General features: G+C 38.7%; 1 protein-coding gene across 1 annotated transcript in view; it reads left to right on the plus strand.

Annotated features, from left to right (window-relative positions):
- Positions 1-18,582, plus strand: part of spag6 (sperm associated antigen 6) — a 102,889-nt gene extending 84,307 nt beyond the window's left edge. The window contains exons 8-12 of the mRNA XM_033015524.1: positions 2,452-2,604; positions 7,576-7,767; positions 9,722-9,838; positions 10,992-11,137; positions 17,267-18,582. Of these exons, the coding sequence (XP_032871415.1) occupies positions 2,452-2,604; positions 7,576-7,767; positions 9,722-9,838; positions 10,992-11,137; positions 17,267-17,333 (675 nt within the window). The 3' untranslated portion in view covers positions 17,334-18,582. The remainder of the gene's footprint in view (positions 1-2,451; positions 2,605-7,575; positions 7,768-9,721; positions 9,839-10,991; positions 11,138-17,266) is intronic.
- Positions 18,583-19,902: the final 1,320 nt, after the last annotated feature.

The following is a 19,902-nucleotide window of genomic DNA, read 5'->3' on the forward strand; positions in this document are numbered from 1 at the left end:
ACTAAAAATATTAAATTATACATAATAAACCTGTTGATAATATTTTAACCATGAAATTCTGCTTTCGGACAGTGCAAACCATTCTTTCAGTTTTATTCATAATTTACTTACTAGTTCAATTCCTATGGGATTGTGCATGGGGCACAGATATCTACTTTGGTGAGTGGAAAAGCAGATCTGGGGAGCTAAATCTGTAAAATAGCAATGGGAGCCTGATACTAAGGAGGCTGGGAAAGAGAATCATGCAGTTCAGATGCAGAGGTCGGGTCCTTGATGTCAGGTGGTGAAACTACTGGATATGAAATTGACAGGATGTGAAAATGCAGACGCTGGAAGCAACTGAAAATGTGCCTTGTGGTTCTCTCATTCTTTTACTACCTGTAGAAAAGAAAGTGTCTATTATATGGCCCCTTTCTTCTTTCTTTTAGGTGTCCTGAACTGCTGTACAGCAAGTGAAGTACTAATGAAATGTAATCACTGTTGCAATATTTGAAACACAACAATCAAATTGTCCAGCAACTTCCCACCAATATCAATATAATAATAATTTGTTTTGGTGATGTTGAATGGGGCATTATTATTGCCCAGGATTTGGGTAATAACTTCAAACGGTCCCATAGACAAACTGAATGAACACAGAACTGCAGATGCTGGTTTACATTAAAAAAGTCACAAATTGCTGGAGTAACTCAGTGGCATCTCTGGATATGATAGGAGACATTTCAGTGACCTGAAATGTCACCGATCCATGTTCTCCAGGGATGCTACCTGACCTGCTGAGTTACTCCAGCACTTTGTGTTTTTTTAATCCATGGAAAGACTGCATCTCCAACAGTACAACTTTCTCAGTTTTCCACTGGAATGTTAGGCTGGATATTTATGTTTAATTCTCTGGACTGGGAATTGAACATGAACCTCGTACTCGGATGCAAATGTTACCAACTGACTTGCGACTGACACTTTCAATACTTTTTTGAACAGTGATTTTTCATTAAAATTTTGATTAGGCATGCTAATAAGCAATTCTCATCCCCATAAATTATCATTTATAATCTGCACTCCAAAACCTCCATTCAACAATATGCATATTTAAAAACGAGTCCATATTACTTTCCCACAACTGCTTAGCTTTGGACCATGCCAGTAAACTGCAGTTGTTTACACAGTTGTATGACAAAAATCTGCCTGTGTTACAAATCCAGAGTTATTTTCACCATTTTTAATAGAATAACAATTTTTCACAAGGTTATTAATAAACAAGAAGGCTAACAGATATATGATTATGTAAAGTGAGCTGATTACTTGCATTATTTTATGATACATGGTCAGGACGTGTATGCAATATTTTACGTTATATATGGAAAATGAACTGATTTAATTTTGTTGGTTTTCACTCAATTTTAAGAACTCGTAATATATCTGAATTGGGCCAGACATTTGATCTTATTTCCTGGATTTGGTTGCAGTTAAAGTTGGGAAACAAAACTTTCATTATGATTATAAACAGGTTTTTGCCTTAGTTATGAGAGCTTAACAGAAGACTCAGTGATGTTGATCACTATTTGATTGTTTATCATTTCACATGGCTACATTTAAATATTTTGTTTTTAAATATGTACAGTTAGATCACAGAAGATGTATAGAATAGCAAATCTTTTTTTTTAAACAGCATTCAAACGATTGATCAATTTCCAGAAAACATGCAATTAAGCAAAATAAAAATCACCCTCTGGGGCGACAAATAACCTCCTTAGTTCTTAAGCGATTCATTTTAAATCTCAGTTTTTGTCCCTGGTATTTTGTTCTGAACAGCCTTCTCAAGATATAGTGAGCTCTCTCAATTTTATTTTTCAATTAAATGGATTATTATAGATAATGTGAAAGCATTGTTAGGATTGTGGGAAAGCAGAAGCCATTTGATAAGCAACTGATTTTAACTGTTGTCCATTATTTAACTGAAAGGAAATTAACTGCTTAATTCTGTCGTAGTTTTAAATGTTAATAATACCTCAAATGATCTTGGATATTTTCACATTCAAATAATGATAGTAAACATAATCTGAGATATTGAAAGCAAAATATATGTAGTTGCTTCAATTGTAGAATAATGTTAATATATTTTTTCAGATTATAGAAATATAACTACACATCCTCCTTATTTTAATGTAACCAATCCATATTTGGTAGTTAATTTGTTTGTCTGTTTGTAACATTTCATCTCTTCAGCTATCAAAAAGGAAGGGACCAGGAAACAACAAGTCTCACTTCATAAATAGAAATGCAATGGTGTTCACTTTTTAATAATTAAAATGATTTAACAGAAATGGCAATATTTTGTGCATGTGCATCAGTTTATGGGGGAAGCAGTTGTTTTTGTTTAAGTTGTTATTTGGCTGTCTTATTTGATAGAATCCGACTAACCACCTTGTTATTTTTTCTCTTCTCCTGTAGCTGTCTCAGCTTATTGTTAATACAGGAGGTGTGGCTGCTGTCATTGATTATATCGGTGATTCCAAAAGTAATGTCAGGCTGCCTGGTATTATGATGCTTGGCTATGTGGCTGCTCACTCAGAGAACCTGGCAATGGCAGTGATTGTCTCCAAGGTTAGAGCCTGGTTCATTATCTGTGTATTAGCATTACAATGAGACCCTAGAAAAAGGACTATAAATTAATCTAGCTGCAAAGCATACTAGAGAGCAGTGGTGTATTGATTTGTTGGTTAGTACTCCCAGAAGGATTGAGATTGCTGATGTAAATTTTCTGTTGCTCATTATTTCACTTCTTTCTGTTTCAGTAAGAATGAGTTTGTTACTTTCATTTTAATGTAGAAGATGTCAACGTAAATCTTAATTATGACTTTTAATTTAAATACTTTAATTACAGTAATTTGTACTGTTAATAAAATCTGATATGGTTATCTTCAGGGCTTCTGCTGTGCAGTGGCGTGATACTCAATTACCCTCTTACCCCCATCCCCACCCGGCTAGAATTAATACCTCACATACTCATACGGTTACGCAGTTCCCGTTATCAGGTCGGTGGGCGGCACGGTGGCGCAGCGGTAGAGTTGCTGCCTTACAGAGAATGCAGCGCCGGAGACCCGGGTTCGATCCTGACTTCGGGTGCTTGCCTGAACGGAGTTTGTACGTTCTCTCCCCGTGACCTGCATGGGTTTTCTCCGAGATCTTCGGTTTCCTCCCACACTCCAAAGACGTAGGTTAATTGGCTTGTGTCAATTGTCCCTAGTGTGTGTAGGATAGTGTTAATGTGCGGGGATCGAACAAAGATTTGAAATGTTTGCAACATTTGAAATGTTCGTTCAAAGAAATTTAGAGAATAATTTTATTTTGGTTATTTTCCCCTTTTCTATCCTTGCCGTTTAATAGCCAAACTAAAGTAGACAAAAATGTGTGTGGGGTGCAAACAAATCTATTACTATTGAGACGGTATTTTAATTGATCCATCTATAAAAATACCTTGCACATTCTTTTAATTTTCTACTTTTGGTGTTTTATGTTTGAAATAAAATGTTTCCACTTTTAATACACAAACCAATGTTATTGTAGTGCTACAATGAACGTTTCTGTTATAAACGTGTTTAATACTAACATTAAAATCATAATTATGATACTTACAAACTGGGTTCCAGTTTCAGAAAGGTAAATTCCTTTTACACTTCTCCTTCAATGTATTTTAATCTTATGCCTCAGGAGAACACTCCCCTTTGCATCAGTGTGAGTCCTTTCTATGTACTATACCAGGCGTTCTTAAGGCCTCTCTGAGGAAAGACTTGTTGTTATTGTAATGTAGATCAGCATCCACTAAAAAAATGTGATTTCCTTAGGATCCTTACAGCTGTCAGATTGAAGAAACATTTATCCCATCAGTCTGAGAATTGGATTTTGAAAAGGCTGGCGAATGAAAAGCCAACCTGAAAATTAATGGTACCACAACAGTCCCCCAACAATAATATGAATGTGCTTTATCTATAAACTTTTATTTGTTAAAAAACCTAATATACTGATAAAATCTTAGACAGATCAAAAATAGAATCCTTCATAAGATTGCTAATATAAATTTGAAATATGTTCATATATTTACCATGATAAAATAAGTGTTTTTCACTTTATCAAAAAACAATGCCCTGTTAATCATAGATCTTCCTTGAGCCTTAGCTTAGTACTAACAAAACAAATTCAAACATGAAGGTTATTACATCTTATAACAAATATATTTGACATTTTATATTATTGGTGTTTTACTGTGGTGACCATGCATAGTACAGCAGATATCTTTTTGAGATTGTGTTTTGTAGATAAGTAAAATCTTATTAAACTTTGCTTGGCCTTCTGGGAGTTATCTGTGGAAATGTCATATCTAGCAAAATAATGCATTAATATCTGAATTCCACAAATATGTTTTGCAACAGTACACATTAAAGTATCTTAAAATATTGCATTGTTGAAAGCTGAGAAAAGAGCCGAGGTAGAATGTTGTTATTATCAAATGGGTTTTACTGCTGCCTCCAAAATAAGCACAGTTGAATCCACCTTTCTGTCCTGGGCCTCCTCCATTGCCAGAGTGAGATCCAGCGCAAATTGGAGAAAGAGCACCTCATATTTCGCTTGGGTAGTTTACACCCCAGCGGTATGAACATTGACTTCTCTAATTTTAGATAGCCCTTGCTTTCTCCCTCTTCCCCTCCCCTTTCCCAGCTCTCCCACAAAGCCTACTGTCTGCGCCTCTTCCTTTCTTCCACGCCCCCCCCCTCCCGACATCAGTCTGAAGAAGGGTCTCAACACAAAACGTCGCCTATTCCTTCTCTCCATAGATGCTGCCTCACCTGCTGAGTTTCCACGGCATCTTTTGTCTACCTTCGATTTTTCCAGCATCTGCAGTTCTTTCTTGAACATTGAATTTTTGGATCATTTACAAATTATGCTTTTTGACTGATAAATATCAAAGTTAGTTGTGATTTTAAAATTAGAAATATAAATAAAAACTTAGCACTGCAGTTACTTGTTAAAATGTTTTGGCTCTTTAAACTCGAATCTGAACAAATGGATTTCATATAAGTTAACATTCACACCAGTATAATGTTTTGGACAAAGACCCATCTTTTATTTATTTGTCTCTGTACTCCACAATTTCAGATTTGTAATAGAAAAAGTCACATGTGGTTAAAGTGCACATTGTCAGATTTTAATAAAGGCCTTTTTTATACATTTTGGTTTCACCATGTAGAAATTACAGCAGTGTTTATACATAGTCCCCCCATTTCAGGACACCATAATGTGTGGGACACAGCAATGTCATGTAAGTAGTCATGTTTAATATTTTGTTGCATGCAATGACTGCTTGAAGTCTGCGATTCATGGACATCACCAGTTGCATCATCTTTGGTGATGCTCTGCCAGGCCTGTATTGCAGCCATCTTTAGCTTATGCTTGTTTTGGGGGCTAGTCCCCTTCAGTTTTCGCTTCAGCATATAAAAGACATGCTCAATTGGGTTCAGATCGGGTGATTGACTTGGTCACTCAAGAATAGATCATTTTTTAGCTTTGAAAAACTAATTTGTTGCTTTAGCAGTATGTTTGGGACCATTGTCTTGCTGTAGAATGAACCACCGGCCAATGTGTTTTGAGGCATTTGTTTGAAGTTGAGCAGATAGGGTGTGTCTATACGCTTCAGAATTGATTATGCTACTACCATCAGCAGTTGTATCATCAATGAAGATAAATAAGTGAGCCAGTACCTTCAGCAGCCATACATGCCCAGGCCATAACACACCCCCACCACCGTGTTTCACAGATGAGGTGGTATGCTTTGGATCTTGGGCAGTTTCTTGTCCCCTCCAAACTTTGCTCTTGCCAGCACTCTGATATAAGTTAATCTTCATCTCATCTGTCCACAAGACCTTTTTCCAGGACTGTGGTTTCTCTTTTAAGTACTCCTTGTCAAACTGTAACCCGGCCATCCAATTTTTGCGGCTAACCAGTGGTTTGCATCTTGCAGTGTAGCCTCTGTATTTCTGTTGATTAAATCTTCTGCGGATAGTGGTCATTGACAAATCCACACCCGGATCCTGAAGAGTGTTTCTGATCTGTCGGACAGGTGTTTGGGAATTTTTATTTATTATAGAGAGAATTCTTCTGTCATCAGCTGTGGAGGTCTTCCTTGGCCTGCCAGTCCCTTTGCGATTAGTAAGCTCACCAGTGCTCTCTTTCTTCTTAATGATGTTCCAAACAGTTCATTTTTGGTAAGCCTAAGATTTGGCTGATGTCTCTAACAGTTTTATTCTTGTTTCTCAGTGTCATAATGGCTTCTTTGACATTCGTTGTCAGAACTTTGGTCCTCATGTTGATAAACAGCAATTAAAATTTCCAAAGATGATGGGAAGACTGGAGGAAAGACTTGGTGCTGAGAGCTCTTTTATACCTGCATTAAGGAGTCAATTAAACACACCTGAGCAATTACAAACGCCTGTGAAGCCATGTTTCCCAAACACTATGGTGCCCTGAAATGGGGGGACTATGTATAAACACAGCTGTAATTTCTACATGGTGAAACCAAAATGCATAAAAACACCCTTTAATAAAATCTGACAATGTGCACTTTAACCACATGTGATTTTTTTTTCTATTTCATTTCTCAAATTGTGGAATACATTTGTCCCAAACATTATGGAGGGCACTGTATATGAGATGTCATTGATTTTGCAATAAAGGTTAGATATTTCTAATCAATTTTGACTTAATAATGGTCTAATTTAATGCCAAGACAAAATAATTTAATGTTTCCCCTTCAGTTGTTATATTTTGGGCACTGTGGCATTTTTGGTCCATCGGGCTGCCAAAATAAAAAGGTCATGACGTATTAAACAAAGGTTAGAAACTAGTGAGATGCTCTTTGTATGTGTCGGAAAGATGCTGGTTTAAATCGAAGGTAGACGCAAAATGCTGGCGTTACTCAGTGGGTCAGGTAGCAACTCTGGAGAGAAGGAATGGGCGACGTTTCGGATCGAAACCCTGTATTTTTTACTCTTTGCATGCATGCATATATATTCCAATTATCTTTCTTCAGTAGAACATTATTAACTATGATAGAATAATTAATTTTGAAGGGCTTTGTTATGTTTATGAATTTTTAATTGTAATTTTTGTGTTGGATTTTATATGTGAAAACAACATTTAAGAAGATCAATGATCTCTTCACTTTCTGGACAAAGTATATATTTAGTCATGCCTTTAGTAGTTGCAGTCTTGGTTTAAGGTTCAATGTGATTGTTAGTGTTTCATTTTCTGTATATTTCCATGGTAGAATGATAAAGCTACGAATATATAAGTGATGGTATTTCAAATTGCAGATTTTTACTATTCTTGACATTGTGTCAGATTGAAAAAATGCCAACTTTAATATATTACGTAGCTGTAGGTTGATTTGCTGTTTCATTCACCAGGAAGATGTGTAGGATAGGACAGAACTGTGTTTTCCCCCTTAAAATTGCCTATTAGTGCAAACCTTCACATGTAATGTCTCTGACTAAGTCTGTGTGCTTCTGATCAACACTACAGGGGGTGGCTCAGTTGGCTATCTGCCTGTCAGAGGAACCAGAAGACCATATTAAGGCAGCGTCTGCTTGGGCCCTGGGGCAGATAGGAAGACACACACCAGAGCATGCGCGTGCTGTTGCTGTGGCAAATGTTCTGCCAAAGCTCCTTTCACTCTACATGCAGACTGGAAGCTCTGAAGACCTTCAGGTTAAGGTAAAACATTCATATTCAATCCAAGACAGCCAGTATACCAAATGTAACTAATGAACATCTAAGATGGTTTTCTAAAGATCAGGAAAATATGTTGTCCAAATAAGACGAGAATACCTTTGTACTATTTTACTCAGACTCTGAGAGAGTACATTTTTTAAATAATTTCCGCGAAGAAAATTTGAGATTTAAATAGTTCATCACACCAGTGCTTCTTTATTATAGATTTTAATTAGTGTATTAATACTCAATTATCTATGGTAACAGAAATTAATCCTGATATCTTGTCAATAATGTTTGTATTGGGGATGATAACAGGCTTTTAAAGTGTGTCACAGTGAAGAGCTTCAGATGATGTCATAAACCATGCAAGTGAGATTCAAGTGGTTAATTACAGAAATACTAATCCCTAGATATCACTGGTTAACACAATCCAGGCCAGCTGTTTGTTGTTTTAAGTGAGAATCCTGCCAGTTGCAATAACATCAGGTGAAGAAGAGTGATGCTTTATTTAAAACCAGACCTTGCATTGTTTTGTATTGTTAGTTTTTGTCATATGTATATCGGATTTGGTTCTTCACCTTGGTATGTTAAGCACATCAAATTTAACCAGTACTAAGTTATTCTTGGATAATTTATTTTGTTAACTTTAATATGCAAGAAAATATTTTGTGTTTATGACAACACAAACAGAAGTTGTATTGTCTACCCATGGAACCTAATATTGAACCTACCCAATAACATATAAGCAATGCAGTTGAATGTTCACTTATTGTACTAGTCAATGGGATCCACCAATTGTGTAAATATTGTGTACAGAACTCAGCCTCATTTCTCTTGACATCTTTCATTTTCTAATTATTTCACTGGCAGTCAAACATTGCAGCAGTTGTAATGTTAAATGTTTCTATGAGTGTCTTACCTGGAGTATGTGTTATTAAAGTAAAATACTTTGTGTTTAGAGTAACTGAGTAACTGCTGTTACTTATTTAAAATTAGATATCAACATGGCTTCTCAGAAAATTTAAATGAATATAGTGTAGCCTCTTGCATATACAACAGGTGCTGTCTAACTCTTACATTTAATCCATTTTTGAACAGCAAGCAGAAAATTCCCATTGATTTATAGCTAAAAATCAATTGACGACTAGTACTGCCATTAGTTGATTTTTCTAAATGTTTTCATGCTGACAGGATGAAAGGGCAGCTACATGATTGCCCAGATAGCTTTTGTGCATTTGACAACCTATGAATGCATATCAAACTGAAAGTGCAGACACTTTGAAGAAACTGCCTTCACTTTATTGGCCTGCACAAGCAGTAGTTCACTATAATAAAAAGGTACCTGCACAATGTTACTTACCCATTTCCCAGTCAAGATAATGACATTATAAGCTAATTGAAAGAAGGTGATGGAAGCGTGTCACTGCAAATTTTCTCCATCGCTTTATTTTTCCCAGTTTATACACTAATTATTATTCCTTCGCTCCAAAAAATTGAAAACGAGTACACATCACTTGGTGAAAATTAATTCAGCAAAGGATTCAATAAGACTTTGATTCTTGAAGCAGTTTGATATGTGCTTGTGAATTAGAACTAAATTTTATGCCATGATTTTTAGGTAAATTCTGCAAAATGATTTGCTATTTGAATAACCTTTAAAAAAAATTAAAGGCATACTTTTTATGGAAGAGAAAATAAAAATCCAGTTGTTGCAAAATTTCAACTGCTGATAATCATATGATATGATTTTTTTGGCTTAGCTTAATTTTATGCATGTCATTACCATTAATGGCCGACCATATACGTAGTGTCCCATTTCAGAAATCTACAACCGTGCCAGTAATTAGCATGGAGACAGTCTGATGCCCTAATCCTGGGAACATGGAATGCCTTGCACTGAAAATTCTGATTCTTTTCAGTAGATTCTTCACAATTTTATTATGGTTTCCAATAGGCTAAAAAGGCACTGAAGAACATTTTGCAGAAATGTACATACCTGCCAGCTCTTGATCCTCTACTACATGATGCACCTCCTAATGTGCTTAAACATGTTGTTGGCCAGTACAGTAAGGTAAGTAAAATAGAATTTAAAACACCAATCAGTTCAGCCACTAATTGTTGAAACCTTTTGAAATTGAAGGAGTTAATGAATTCTTCATTAACATGATAAATGTTGGACTTCCAATTGCAAAGCAACTTTTAATACTTTTTGTAATGATTATTTAATTTACCATGAGAAAGGGATCTAATAATCCGAAAACAAGACACCAAACTACCATTAATGGAAACTGAAATCACCAAAGATGTCTGGGTTTAATGAGGTGCAATCTGCAAAATCATTTGACCCATACCAGCCACAAGACACTTTTCTCAGTACAAACAACTCTCATTGTTCAGCAACCCTGATCGTTCAAACCCAGCCTCACAATGGTATGGAGGGTGGGCCTGGAGTCCAGAGTGCAGGCAGGGTGTGAGGTAAAGTCATGGATTATTGGGATTTGATATATTGCTAGGTTTGAGGTCTAGAATGCCAGAGGTCAGGAACATGGATAGATTTGCAGTTGGAGCCAGGGTCAGGAGTCATAGAGCTGTGTGGCACGGAAACAGGCCCGTCGGCCCACCTTGTCCAACCTGACCAAGTTGGAATATTGGGCTAGTGCCATTTCAACGCATTTGGCCTATATCCCTCCAAAACGTTTTCCTATCCATATCTGCCCACATGTCTTTTAAAAAGTAACATCCAATAGTCTGGAACATGTGTGTAAAAAGGAACTGCAGATGCTGGTTTAACCCAAAGATAGGCACAAAAAGCTGGAGGAACTCAGCGGCACAAGCGGCATCTCTAGAGAGAAGGAATGAATGACCCGAAATGTCACCCATTCCTTCTCTCCAGAGATGCTGCCTGTCCCGCTGAGTCAGGAACATTTGATAGTTTGGCACCACCAAAGCACTGATGGAGCTGGCTTATTAAAGTTTATCTGTATAGTAAGTACTTAGCAAGCAGTGGGAACTTAGTTCCTTCTACGCTTTTATGACATTGGACCTGTCAAACATTAATATGTCCATCATAAAACAGTATATTAAGCTAATGCATTGGGGATTGATTGTTTCATAACAATATATGAAAAATATAAATTAGAAAAATTGTTTGTCGTATACTGATGGTAAACTCACTGCCTACTTTATGAGAAAATCACAATAAAAAAATTTTCTCTGCCTGATAGGTACTGCCACATGACACCAAAGCCCGCCGCCTCTTTGTCACAAGTGGTGGACTGAAGAAGATTCAAGAGATTAAAGCTGAACCGGGTTCAGTTCTGCAGGAGTACATTAATGGCATTAACAATTGTTATCCGGAAGAAATTGTCAGGTGATATTATTCCCCTGAAGCTTTCTCTCGTCAAATTTATTTAATTGTTGTAAGGATTTTTGTTTTTGAATGGCTGATTTTGAATTTGATTATTGAAAACGGTTAATTTCTTACACTTAGCCAATAACTGGCAATTTTGGTGGGTATTTCTGAACTGATTGCCTGCCCTCAAGGGAAATACTATGCATGCATTCGCAGCAGCTTCAACATCGTGAACTGTGGGAGGGAATTAACGGTACAATAGTGGTTATAGACTGTCAACTCATAGGTTGTAAGGCCAAGTCTCACCATAGCAAATCATGAATTGCTTTCAATAAATCTCATCTTTGGTAGCATGAGAAAATTACAATGAAAGCTGATGAATTGTTGTAAAATCCCAAGTAAGTTATATGTCCTTCAGGCAGGGGTGACTACCATTCCACTGGAAGGCTGAGAGTGTTCATTGTGACCCCCATTTCACATCATGTCATTGGTATATACTGCCATCAAGGCAAGTGTTAGTCAATTAATCCTGTGTACTCAATGTTGTCATGATAAAAATAGAACTGGAAGATGAGAATGTCTGCATAATTTGGTAGAGAGCAATGAAAGCAGCAGCAGTAATTATAGTGCTTAGGGAAAGTGAAAATGGACAACTATATCAAAACTCTTTCCAAAGTTAATTAAATTGCTAATGAAACCCGTGTGAATATACAGTAGCACTACAGAGTTACTGATGAAAGCATGCTTTCATCAGTAACTCTGTATTTATTTATATAGTATTTATTGTATTTATTTATTTATTTATTATACAGTAAACTGCTGTATTTATTACTATATTTACTATCACCTTTTCGGTCCCCATTCAAAGTCAGTCTTTATGTAGTTTCATCAATTTTTAGTTCCCATATAGACTGAGTTTAAGAACCAACTTGTTTACTACCTCTCTCTCTAGAAGTGATTAACATATTGAAATCTCCAACTTGCCTCTCCCAGAGGGATCTCCCACATGCAGCTGTCGCATCCAGTTGTGCTGGCATTAAGGCTGTAGTGTCTATTGTTTACGCTAAATTTAACCCTTCACGTGCTCTCAGATTCATCAGCTTATGTCCCTCCACAATATGTTTTAGAATCAACAAGTTAACAGCTTTAGAAATAATTAATGAACCAGAATTTTTGTTTTAGTTCTTGAGATATAGGCATTGCAGGTAATATCAATTCCTAATTGCTCTGGAAAGGTCAGTTCCTAGTTTAGACTTTAGACATTAGAGTACAGTGCAGAAACAGGCCCTTCGGCCCACTGAATCCGCGCCGACCAGCAATCACTCCATACACTAACACTAGGAACAATTTACAATTTTACCGAAGCCAATTAACCCGCAAACCTGTCTGTCTTTGGAATGTGGGAGCAAACCGGAGCACAACGTACAAACTTCACGCAGACAGCACCCAAAGTGAGGGTCAAACCCGGGTCTCTGGCGCTGTAAGGTTGCATCTCTACCGCCTCGCCACTGTGCTGCCCCAATTACTGAGAGGATAGTGATAACCATCTTTCTTGAACTGATGGACTTCCCCATAGTACAAGTAGGAACCTGGAATGTTGATGCCAGGACATATCATTCATTCATAATTTCCATTCTGATTCTTATGTGTCACCGTTTTGCCTGAGTTAATTTCGACCCTGATTAACAAATTATCATATACTTAATCTTTAAAGATTCACATCTCTTGGAAATTGATTTACATTTCCTTTTAAACTGTGTATTTGCATTTAAAAAAAAAAGTTTCTATTGTCTGTCTGGTAACACCTCATAGAATCTTAGTCGCAGAGTCACACAGCAAGGAAACAGGCCCTTTAGCCCACTTGTCTACGTTGACCAACATGCCCCATCTACATTCGTCCCACCTGCCTGTCTTGGGCTCATATCCTTTTAAACCTATCCTATCCATTTACCTGTCCAAATGTGTTTTAAATGCTGTGATAGTACCTGTCCCAACTACCTCCTCTGGTAGCTTATTCTATACACAAACCAATCTTTGTGGTAAAAAAAAGTTGCCCTTCAGGTTCCTATTAAATCTTTCCCCCCTCACCTTAAACCTGTGTCCTCTGGTTCTTGATTCCCTTAGTCTGGGTAAAAGACTACCCCTCGTCCTGCCCTCCAAGGAGTAAAGTCCTAGCCTGCTTAACCTCTCCCTATAGTTGGGGCGGCATGGAGGCGCAGCGGTAGAGCTCCTGCCTTACAGCGCTTTCAGCGCCAGAGACGCGGGTTCAATCCCGACTGTGAGCGCTGTCTGGTCGGAGTTTGTACGTTCTCTCCGCGACCGCGTGGGTTTGCTCTGAGATCTTCTGCGTCCTCCCACACTCCAAAGCCGTACAGGTTTATAGGTTAATTGGCTTGGGTTTGTATACTTGGTATAAGTGTACATTGTACCTAGTGTGTGTAGGATACTTTTAATGTGTGGGATCGCTGGTCGGCACAGACTTGGTGGGCTGAAGGGCCTGTTTCTGCGCTGTATTTCTAAACTAAACTAAACTAAGTCCAGGCTCTCGAGTCCTGGCAATATCCTTGTAAATCATCTCTGCACCTTTCCAGCTTAACAACATCTTTCCTATAAGAGGGTGACCAAAACTGAACACAATACTTCAAATGTGGCCTCATTTGGTTGGGTATTAATGGTGGAGTAGCAAGATGGATTCAACAGTGGCTGAATGGGAGATGCCAGAGAGTAATGGTGGATGGTTGTTTGTCAGGTTGGAGGCCAGTGACGAGTGGGGTGCCACAGGGATCTGTGTTGGGTCCACTGTTGTTTGTCATGTACATCAATGATCTGGACGATGGTGTGGTAAATTGGATTAGTAAGTATGCAGATGATACTAAGATAGGTGGGGTTGCGGGTAATGAAGTAGAGTTTCAAAGTCTACAGAGAGATTTATGCCAGTTGGAAGAGTGGGCTGAAAGATGGCAGATGGAGTTTAATGCTGATAAGTGTGAGGTGCTACATCTTGGCAGGACAAATCAAAATAGGACGTACATGGTAAATGGTAGGGAATTGAAGAATGTAGGTGAACAGAGGGATCTGGGAATAACTGTGCACAGCTCCATGAAAGTGGAATCTCATGTAGATAGGGTGGTAAAGAAAGCTTTTGGTGTGCTGGCCTTTATAAATCAGAGCATTGAGTATAGAAGTTGGGATGTAATGTTAAAATTGTACAAGGCATTGGTGAGGCCAATTCTGGAGTATGGTGTACAATTTTGGTCGCCTAATTATAGGAAGGATGTCAACAAAATAGAGAGAGTACAGAGGAGATTTACTAGAATGTTGCCTGGGTTTCAGCAACTAAGTTACAGAGAAAGGTTGAACAAGTTAGGGCTTTATTCTTTGGAGCGCAGAAGGTTAAGGGGGGACTTGATAGAGGTTTTTAAAATGATGAGAGGGATAGACAGAGTTGACGTGGAAAAGCTTTTCCCACTGAGAGTAGGGAAGATTCAAACAAGGGGACATGACTTGAGAATTAAGGGACTGAAGTTTAGGGGTAACATGAGGGGGAACTTCTTTACTCAGAGAGTGGTAGCTGTGTGGAATGAGCTTCCAGTGAAGGTGGTGGAGGCAGGTTCGTTTTTATCATTTAAAAATAAATTGGATAGTTATATGGATGGGAAAGGAATGGAGGGTTATGGTCTGAGCGCAGGTATATGGGACTAGGGGAGATTATGTGTTCGGCACGGACTAGAGGGGTCGAGATGGCCTGTTTCCGTGCTGTAAATTGTTATATGGTTATATGGTTATATCAATGTCTTGTACAACTGTAACATAACCTCCCAACTTCTATACTCAATACACTGACTGATGCCCAATGTGCTGAAAGTAGGCCAATGTGCCTATATTTAACATTTTGATCATTGTGCCATGATTATTTCAATTATTTTATTCCCCCCCGGTGAACATTCCTGTTTTCAGGTCCATGTCATGGTTAGATCTAAATTAATGGATTCGTCCAACTCCCTCAGGTTGACTGACCACCATATAACAAATCTAAAATTGGGACCTCGCTGTGAATAGAATGAATCACAGGAACTTGCGTCCTATGGTTCGGCAGCATATTATTTCAATGTGCTGTATGTCACCAATCTGCTTCCAGCCGTGCTTTAGTAATCCTCTTTGTGCATTTACTTATATGAACATTTACTCAGCTGCTCTATATCTTTTATTTTGTATTTCAATTTTATTTAACATCTCCTCTCTAGTCTACTGAACATTGGATTGCTTTTGTGAGAATATGTTTTATTATCTGCCGGTAGCCCAGAAACAAAGCTTTTTTATAGAACATAGCACAGGAGCAGGCCCTTCATTCACAATGCCTGTGCCATACATTATGCCAACTTAAACAAATCCATTCTGCCTATATGTGATCCATATCCCTCCATCCTCTGCATATTCCATGTTCCTATCTGAAAGTCTCTTAAATGCCACTATCATATCTACTTCCACCAACACCCCGGCAGTGTTTTCCAGCCAGCTACCACTCTCTGTGTAAAAGAAAACTTTTCCTGCCTCTATTTAAATGTCCCCTCTCTTTTCTTAAAGCTATGCCTGCTAACATTTGACATTTTGACTTGGGGAAGGGGGAAAGATTCTTACTGCTACCCTATTTATGCCTCTCATAATTTTATAAACATCACAGCCCCCCCCCCACCACCACATACACATGCACATACACACACACACACACACACACACACACGCGTACTCACACGCACTCACACATGCACACAGACACACACACACACACAACCACACACGCACACACACACACACACACACACACACACAGACACACACACACACACACACACACACACACACACACACACACACACACACACACACACACACACAGCCTTCAGCACTGGAGAGAAAACAATCCATGCATGTCCATCGTCTCCTTATAGTTTGTACTCTCTAATCCAGGCAGCATTCTAGTAAAAGGGACACACAAGGAAGTGCAGATGCTGCTTTACAAATAAACAGTTTGGGTAACTCAGTGTGGGCCAGGTAACTTCTTTGGATGATATGGAAAGTCGACATTTCAAGTTGGGAACTTGGGACCTTTCTGCAGACTGAATAGAGTATGGGAGTGAAACCTGGAAAAGCGGTGGGGGTGAGACAAAGCCTGGCACGTGAAGGGTGGATAGAAATGAAAGGAGGACTATTCAAATCCTCATGTTTTGATGTGACCAGAACTGCACACAATAAACTATGTTTACATTTCTCTTCAGAGCAGGGCTGACTGCAGCCAACCTCCAATCCCTGAGTATTCATGACCAACTAGGCTGTTACAGTGACAAAACACAGAGTATATCACATGTTGTGAAAGAGTGCCTGCTGATTAGGTTCAGCAGTAGACTAGAAGAACTGAGCATGACTACTGAAGAAGCTATTGGATCAGATGGGCACTACACATATGCCAGCAAACGCTTCTAAAATGCCAAGTGTACTCTGAAACACTTCACTTTTAATAGAGAGTACTCTGAACACTAACAGTGGCAACGTGCGGTTTTTTTTATTATTGCTAGTACAGTGATCCCAAAGATCTGTAATGAAAGTATTCCCAAAATGTGTAGTATTTATATATTTTAAACTGAAATAGATGCATTGTTTGCTGATCTTATATTGAGTGAAATGTTAGAAATGGCTTGAATCACGCACCAGGCCAATAATTCAGCTGTTTGAGAAATCTACCGTAATGTTATTATGCAAAATATTTTTGGTAAAAATATTAAAGTACTTAGGATGTTTAATGCAGTTAAACATATCAACATTAGGAGACACAATTTGGCACTGAATCACAGAAGGAAATTTCAGAGAAGATATCCAACACCTTAGTCAAGAAGACAGTTTTTAGGGAGTGCCTTAAAGTAGGGAATGACAGACAGTTTGGGGAGTAAATAGCAGCTTTTGGGCCTATATACCAAAATGAAACTACTTGGTACCTTAAAGGGTGAAGGAAGCCTATAATGTGTAAAATCCCAGGTTAGCAGAGATTTAGGGTGACATGGAAAAAACTGTTTTCATTGCATTGCAGCTACATTTCACCAGGCTTATCTTCAATGATATCCAATCATCATTGTTTCTTTATGATTTCTGCAGATACTACTCTCCTGGATATTCGGATGCATTGCTGGAAAGAGTTGAGAACTACCAACCAGCTCTTTAAGAAACATTAACGGATGTGTTTTTCTCAAACTAATCGTAGTTTTGGTTTGCTCACTTTAAAAAAAAAAACTCGAAGCATCTACTGATTTTGCTCACGGTTTTCCAAGATATTTTGTAACGTATTAAATTATGTCCCAAGCCCGCATCCAGATTCTTTGATCAATTTCAAATAATTTTGTTTAATCATTTTGCTGAATCCCGAAAAACCTCTGATGAACACGTTGTATGTACATGATTTGTATTTCGGTACATCATTTTGATTTTAATGGCGGTTAGTACTCCCATGCCTCCTGCAAACCAATACCACTGTATATTTCGCAGAAAGGAAGCCTAAATTATGCGAATGGTTGTCGGGGCTGTAGATTTGCACTAACCTTTTGTGAAGCCGGATTTCAGTGGCCACAAAGCACATTTTTTGTATGCTATAATCTGCACATTTAAACTCATATTTGCGGCACTCTGAAACTCATTGTTACATCAATAAATGTGGTGACTCGGGTTTTAAATGAAAAGGTTTGTCCCGAATCATTACTAATCAAAGCATGTCTGATATCCAGGTGTTTGAATCTGTTCAATATTTTATTCACTGCTGATTGCTCATTCAAATCGAGGAAAAAAATCTATATAAAATTAATAACAGGGGGGAAAGCACAGGGTGTCGCCCTGCTTTTGAATCTATTGCATTTATAGGAACTGCTGAATGGTAATGTGTTCTATGTATTAGTCTGACGTCCTGTGGAAGTAATTTATAATTAGCACCAGGACAGAATGTGACAGTGGCTGGCTGGCTGACCTGCTGAATGTAACTCTCTTCGATCTTTCCTTTTAACATCGCAGCAGCATAGTGCTGTTCCAATGAGGATTTTTGTATGTGAGGTGGCATCCATCTGCGTGAGAAACCGGGTTCTATTTATTCCACGTTATTTTCTGCAACGACGGGTGAATCACCTTTATGTATTTTCCAATCTACGTTCCTATTCCGTCCTCTGTCAGGTGCTATTTCAGAGTTGCTTCGTTGTGCTTTGATGTTTTTTTTAAATTCTATTGCGTAAGAAATGCATCGAACATCACCTTAATCACATCTACTTGAGCATAACTACAGCTCGAAATTGGTAAAGGAAGATATGGAACCGAATTTAAAACCAATCCTCATTCTATTCGCGAGGTCTATGAAACAAATGAATAATTTTATTCTGAATCCAGTTTGGAACAATAATTATGATTTCAAGAGAAAATACGTTTTGTGTGAGGTGTAAGTGTACATTCGAGTTGTGATTTCGGGGCAGTGGGACGTGGAGCTAGCTGCAGTACGGGCTTGTACTGCGTGCAGTTGCTTTGAAGAAACGGTGCTCGATGAGCAGACAGGCGGTGGAGTCGCGCCAATCAAGCCTGGTGTTTTTCCCCCCGCAGTTGCCGGGTTGTGCGTTGATCCGTTGTTCCTCATAGAGCCTGAATAGGCCGACAAAGCCAATGGCTTCTCTTCGCAGTCCCTTTAACTTCGCGTTGAAATGTCTAAATAAAGAGGACGGGTTTGATATAAAAAACCTTTGTATCAACATAGACAAGATGTAAGCGGTTCTGATTTTCCAAACAGCTAGGAAAGATTAGCGTTATATAGCATGGGATTCCGATATTTTGGGAATATCTCAAATCCTGCCGCGGCTGATCAGATTGAAAAAAATAAGCGAGTGACAATGGAAGCATGATTCGCATTAAATATGTAGTTTGGAAGGACTGTGTGTGTGTGTCAGGTGCTTCTGGAGCTGAAGCGTTTCCAGTCAGGTTGTTATCTCTGCAGTCTGCCACGCTGTTAAATTTAAGCTAAAGACTCGCTCGGTTCCTCTTTCGAACAAAGCCATCCTTGTGTGCAACTGGAACGAACTATGTGAGCTCTCGCCCCCTCGCTCTCGTACTTTCTCAAAGCTGACCACTGGAACACGAAGCTGCCCAATCAATCATCTATCTCAAATAAAATGTCTCCTCCCTCCTTCCCCGCGATTCTCTTCTAAGGTCACGGAATAACATGCTGATTTTCGGGAGGGTGCGCGGGGCAGCAGCAGCAGCGATGCTTTTATTTTCGTTTTTTCGGTCACCCCTCTTGATGCAGTTGGCGAATGGCTGGAAATGACAGGCCAGAGGAATCTGAACCTTGACTAAAGGTGGTTTCCTGTAAGCAGGTTCTCGGATTGCCTGACACTTGAAATCTCATTGCTCTTTTTCAGCTTCGGGGCGCGGGGGAGGTGGGGGGGGGGGGGGGGGGGGCAAAAATAAAACATCAGCTCCTTTACGTTTTGCTTAGAAGCTCCAGGGAACATCAGATTTTCTGAACACGATCAAATGTGGCCGACGCACCTAGATTATTATCAGTTTAGCCTGGAGTTGCTACAAACCTTACGTAATGTGTTGCTGTTTTTCGGCAAATGTCTCTTACCACACGAATCAATCTACCCATGAAACTGCTTTTTTGCTAAATCATGTCATTGATTCCCAATGAACCTGTCCGCGCGATTGTCTGAAAGTCGCCCTCTTCGCCTCGGTCCGCTTCACCATCAGTAACATGTAGGTTCTAA

Source organism: Amblyraja radiata, chromosome 2 (assembly GCF_010909765.2).
Source record: "Amblyraja radiata isolate CabotCenter1 chromosome 2, sAmbRad1.1.pri, whole genome shotgun sequence".
Classification (NCBI taxonomy): domain Eukaryota; kingdom Metazoa; phylum Chordata; class Chondrichthyes; order Rajiformes; family Rajidae; genus Amblyraja; species Amblyraja radiata.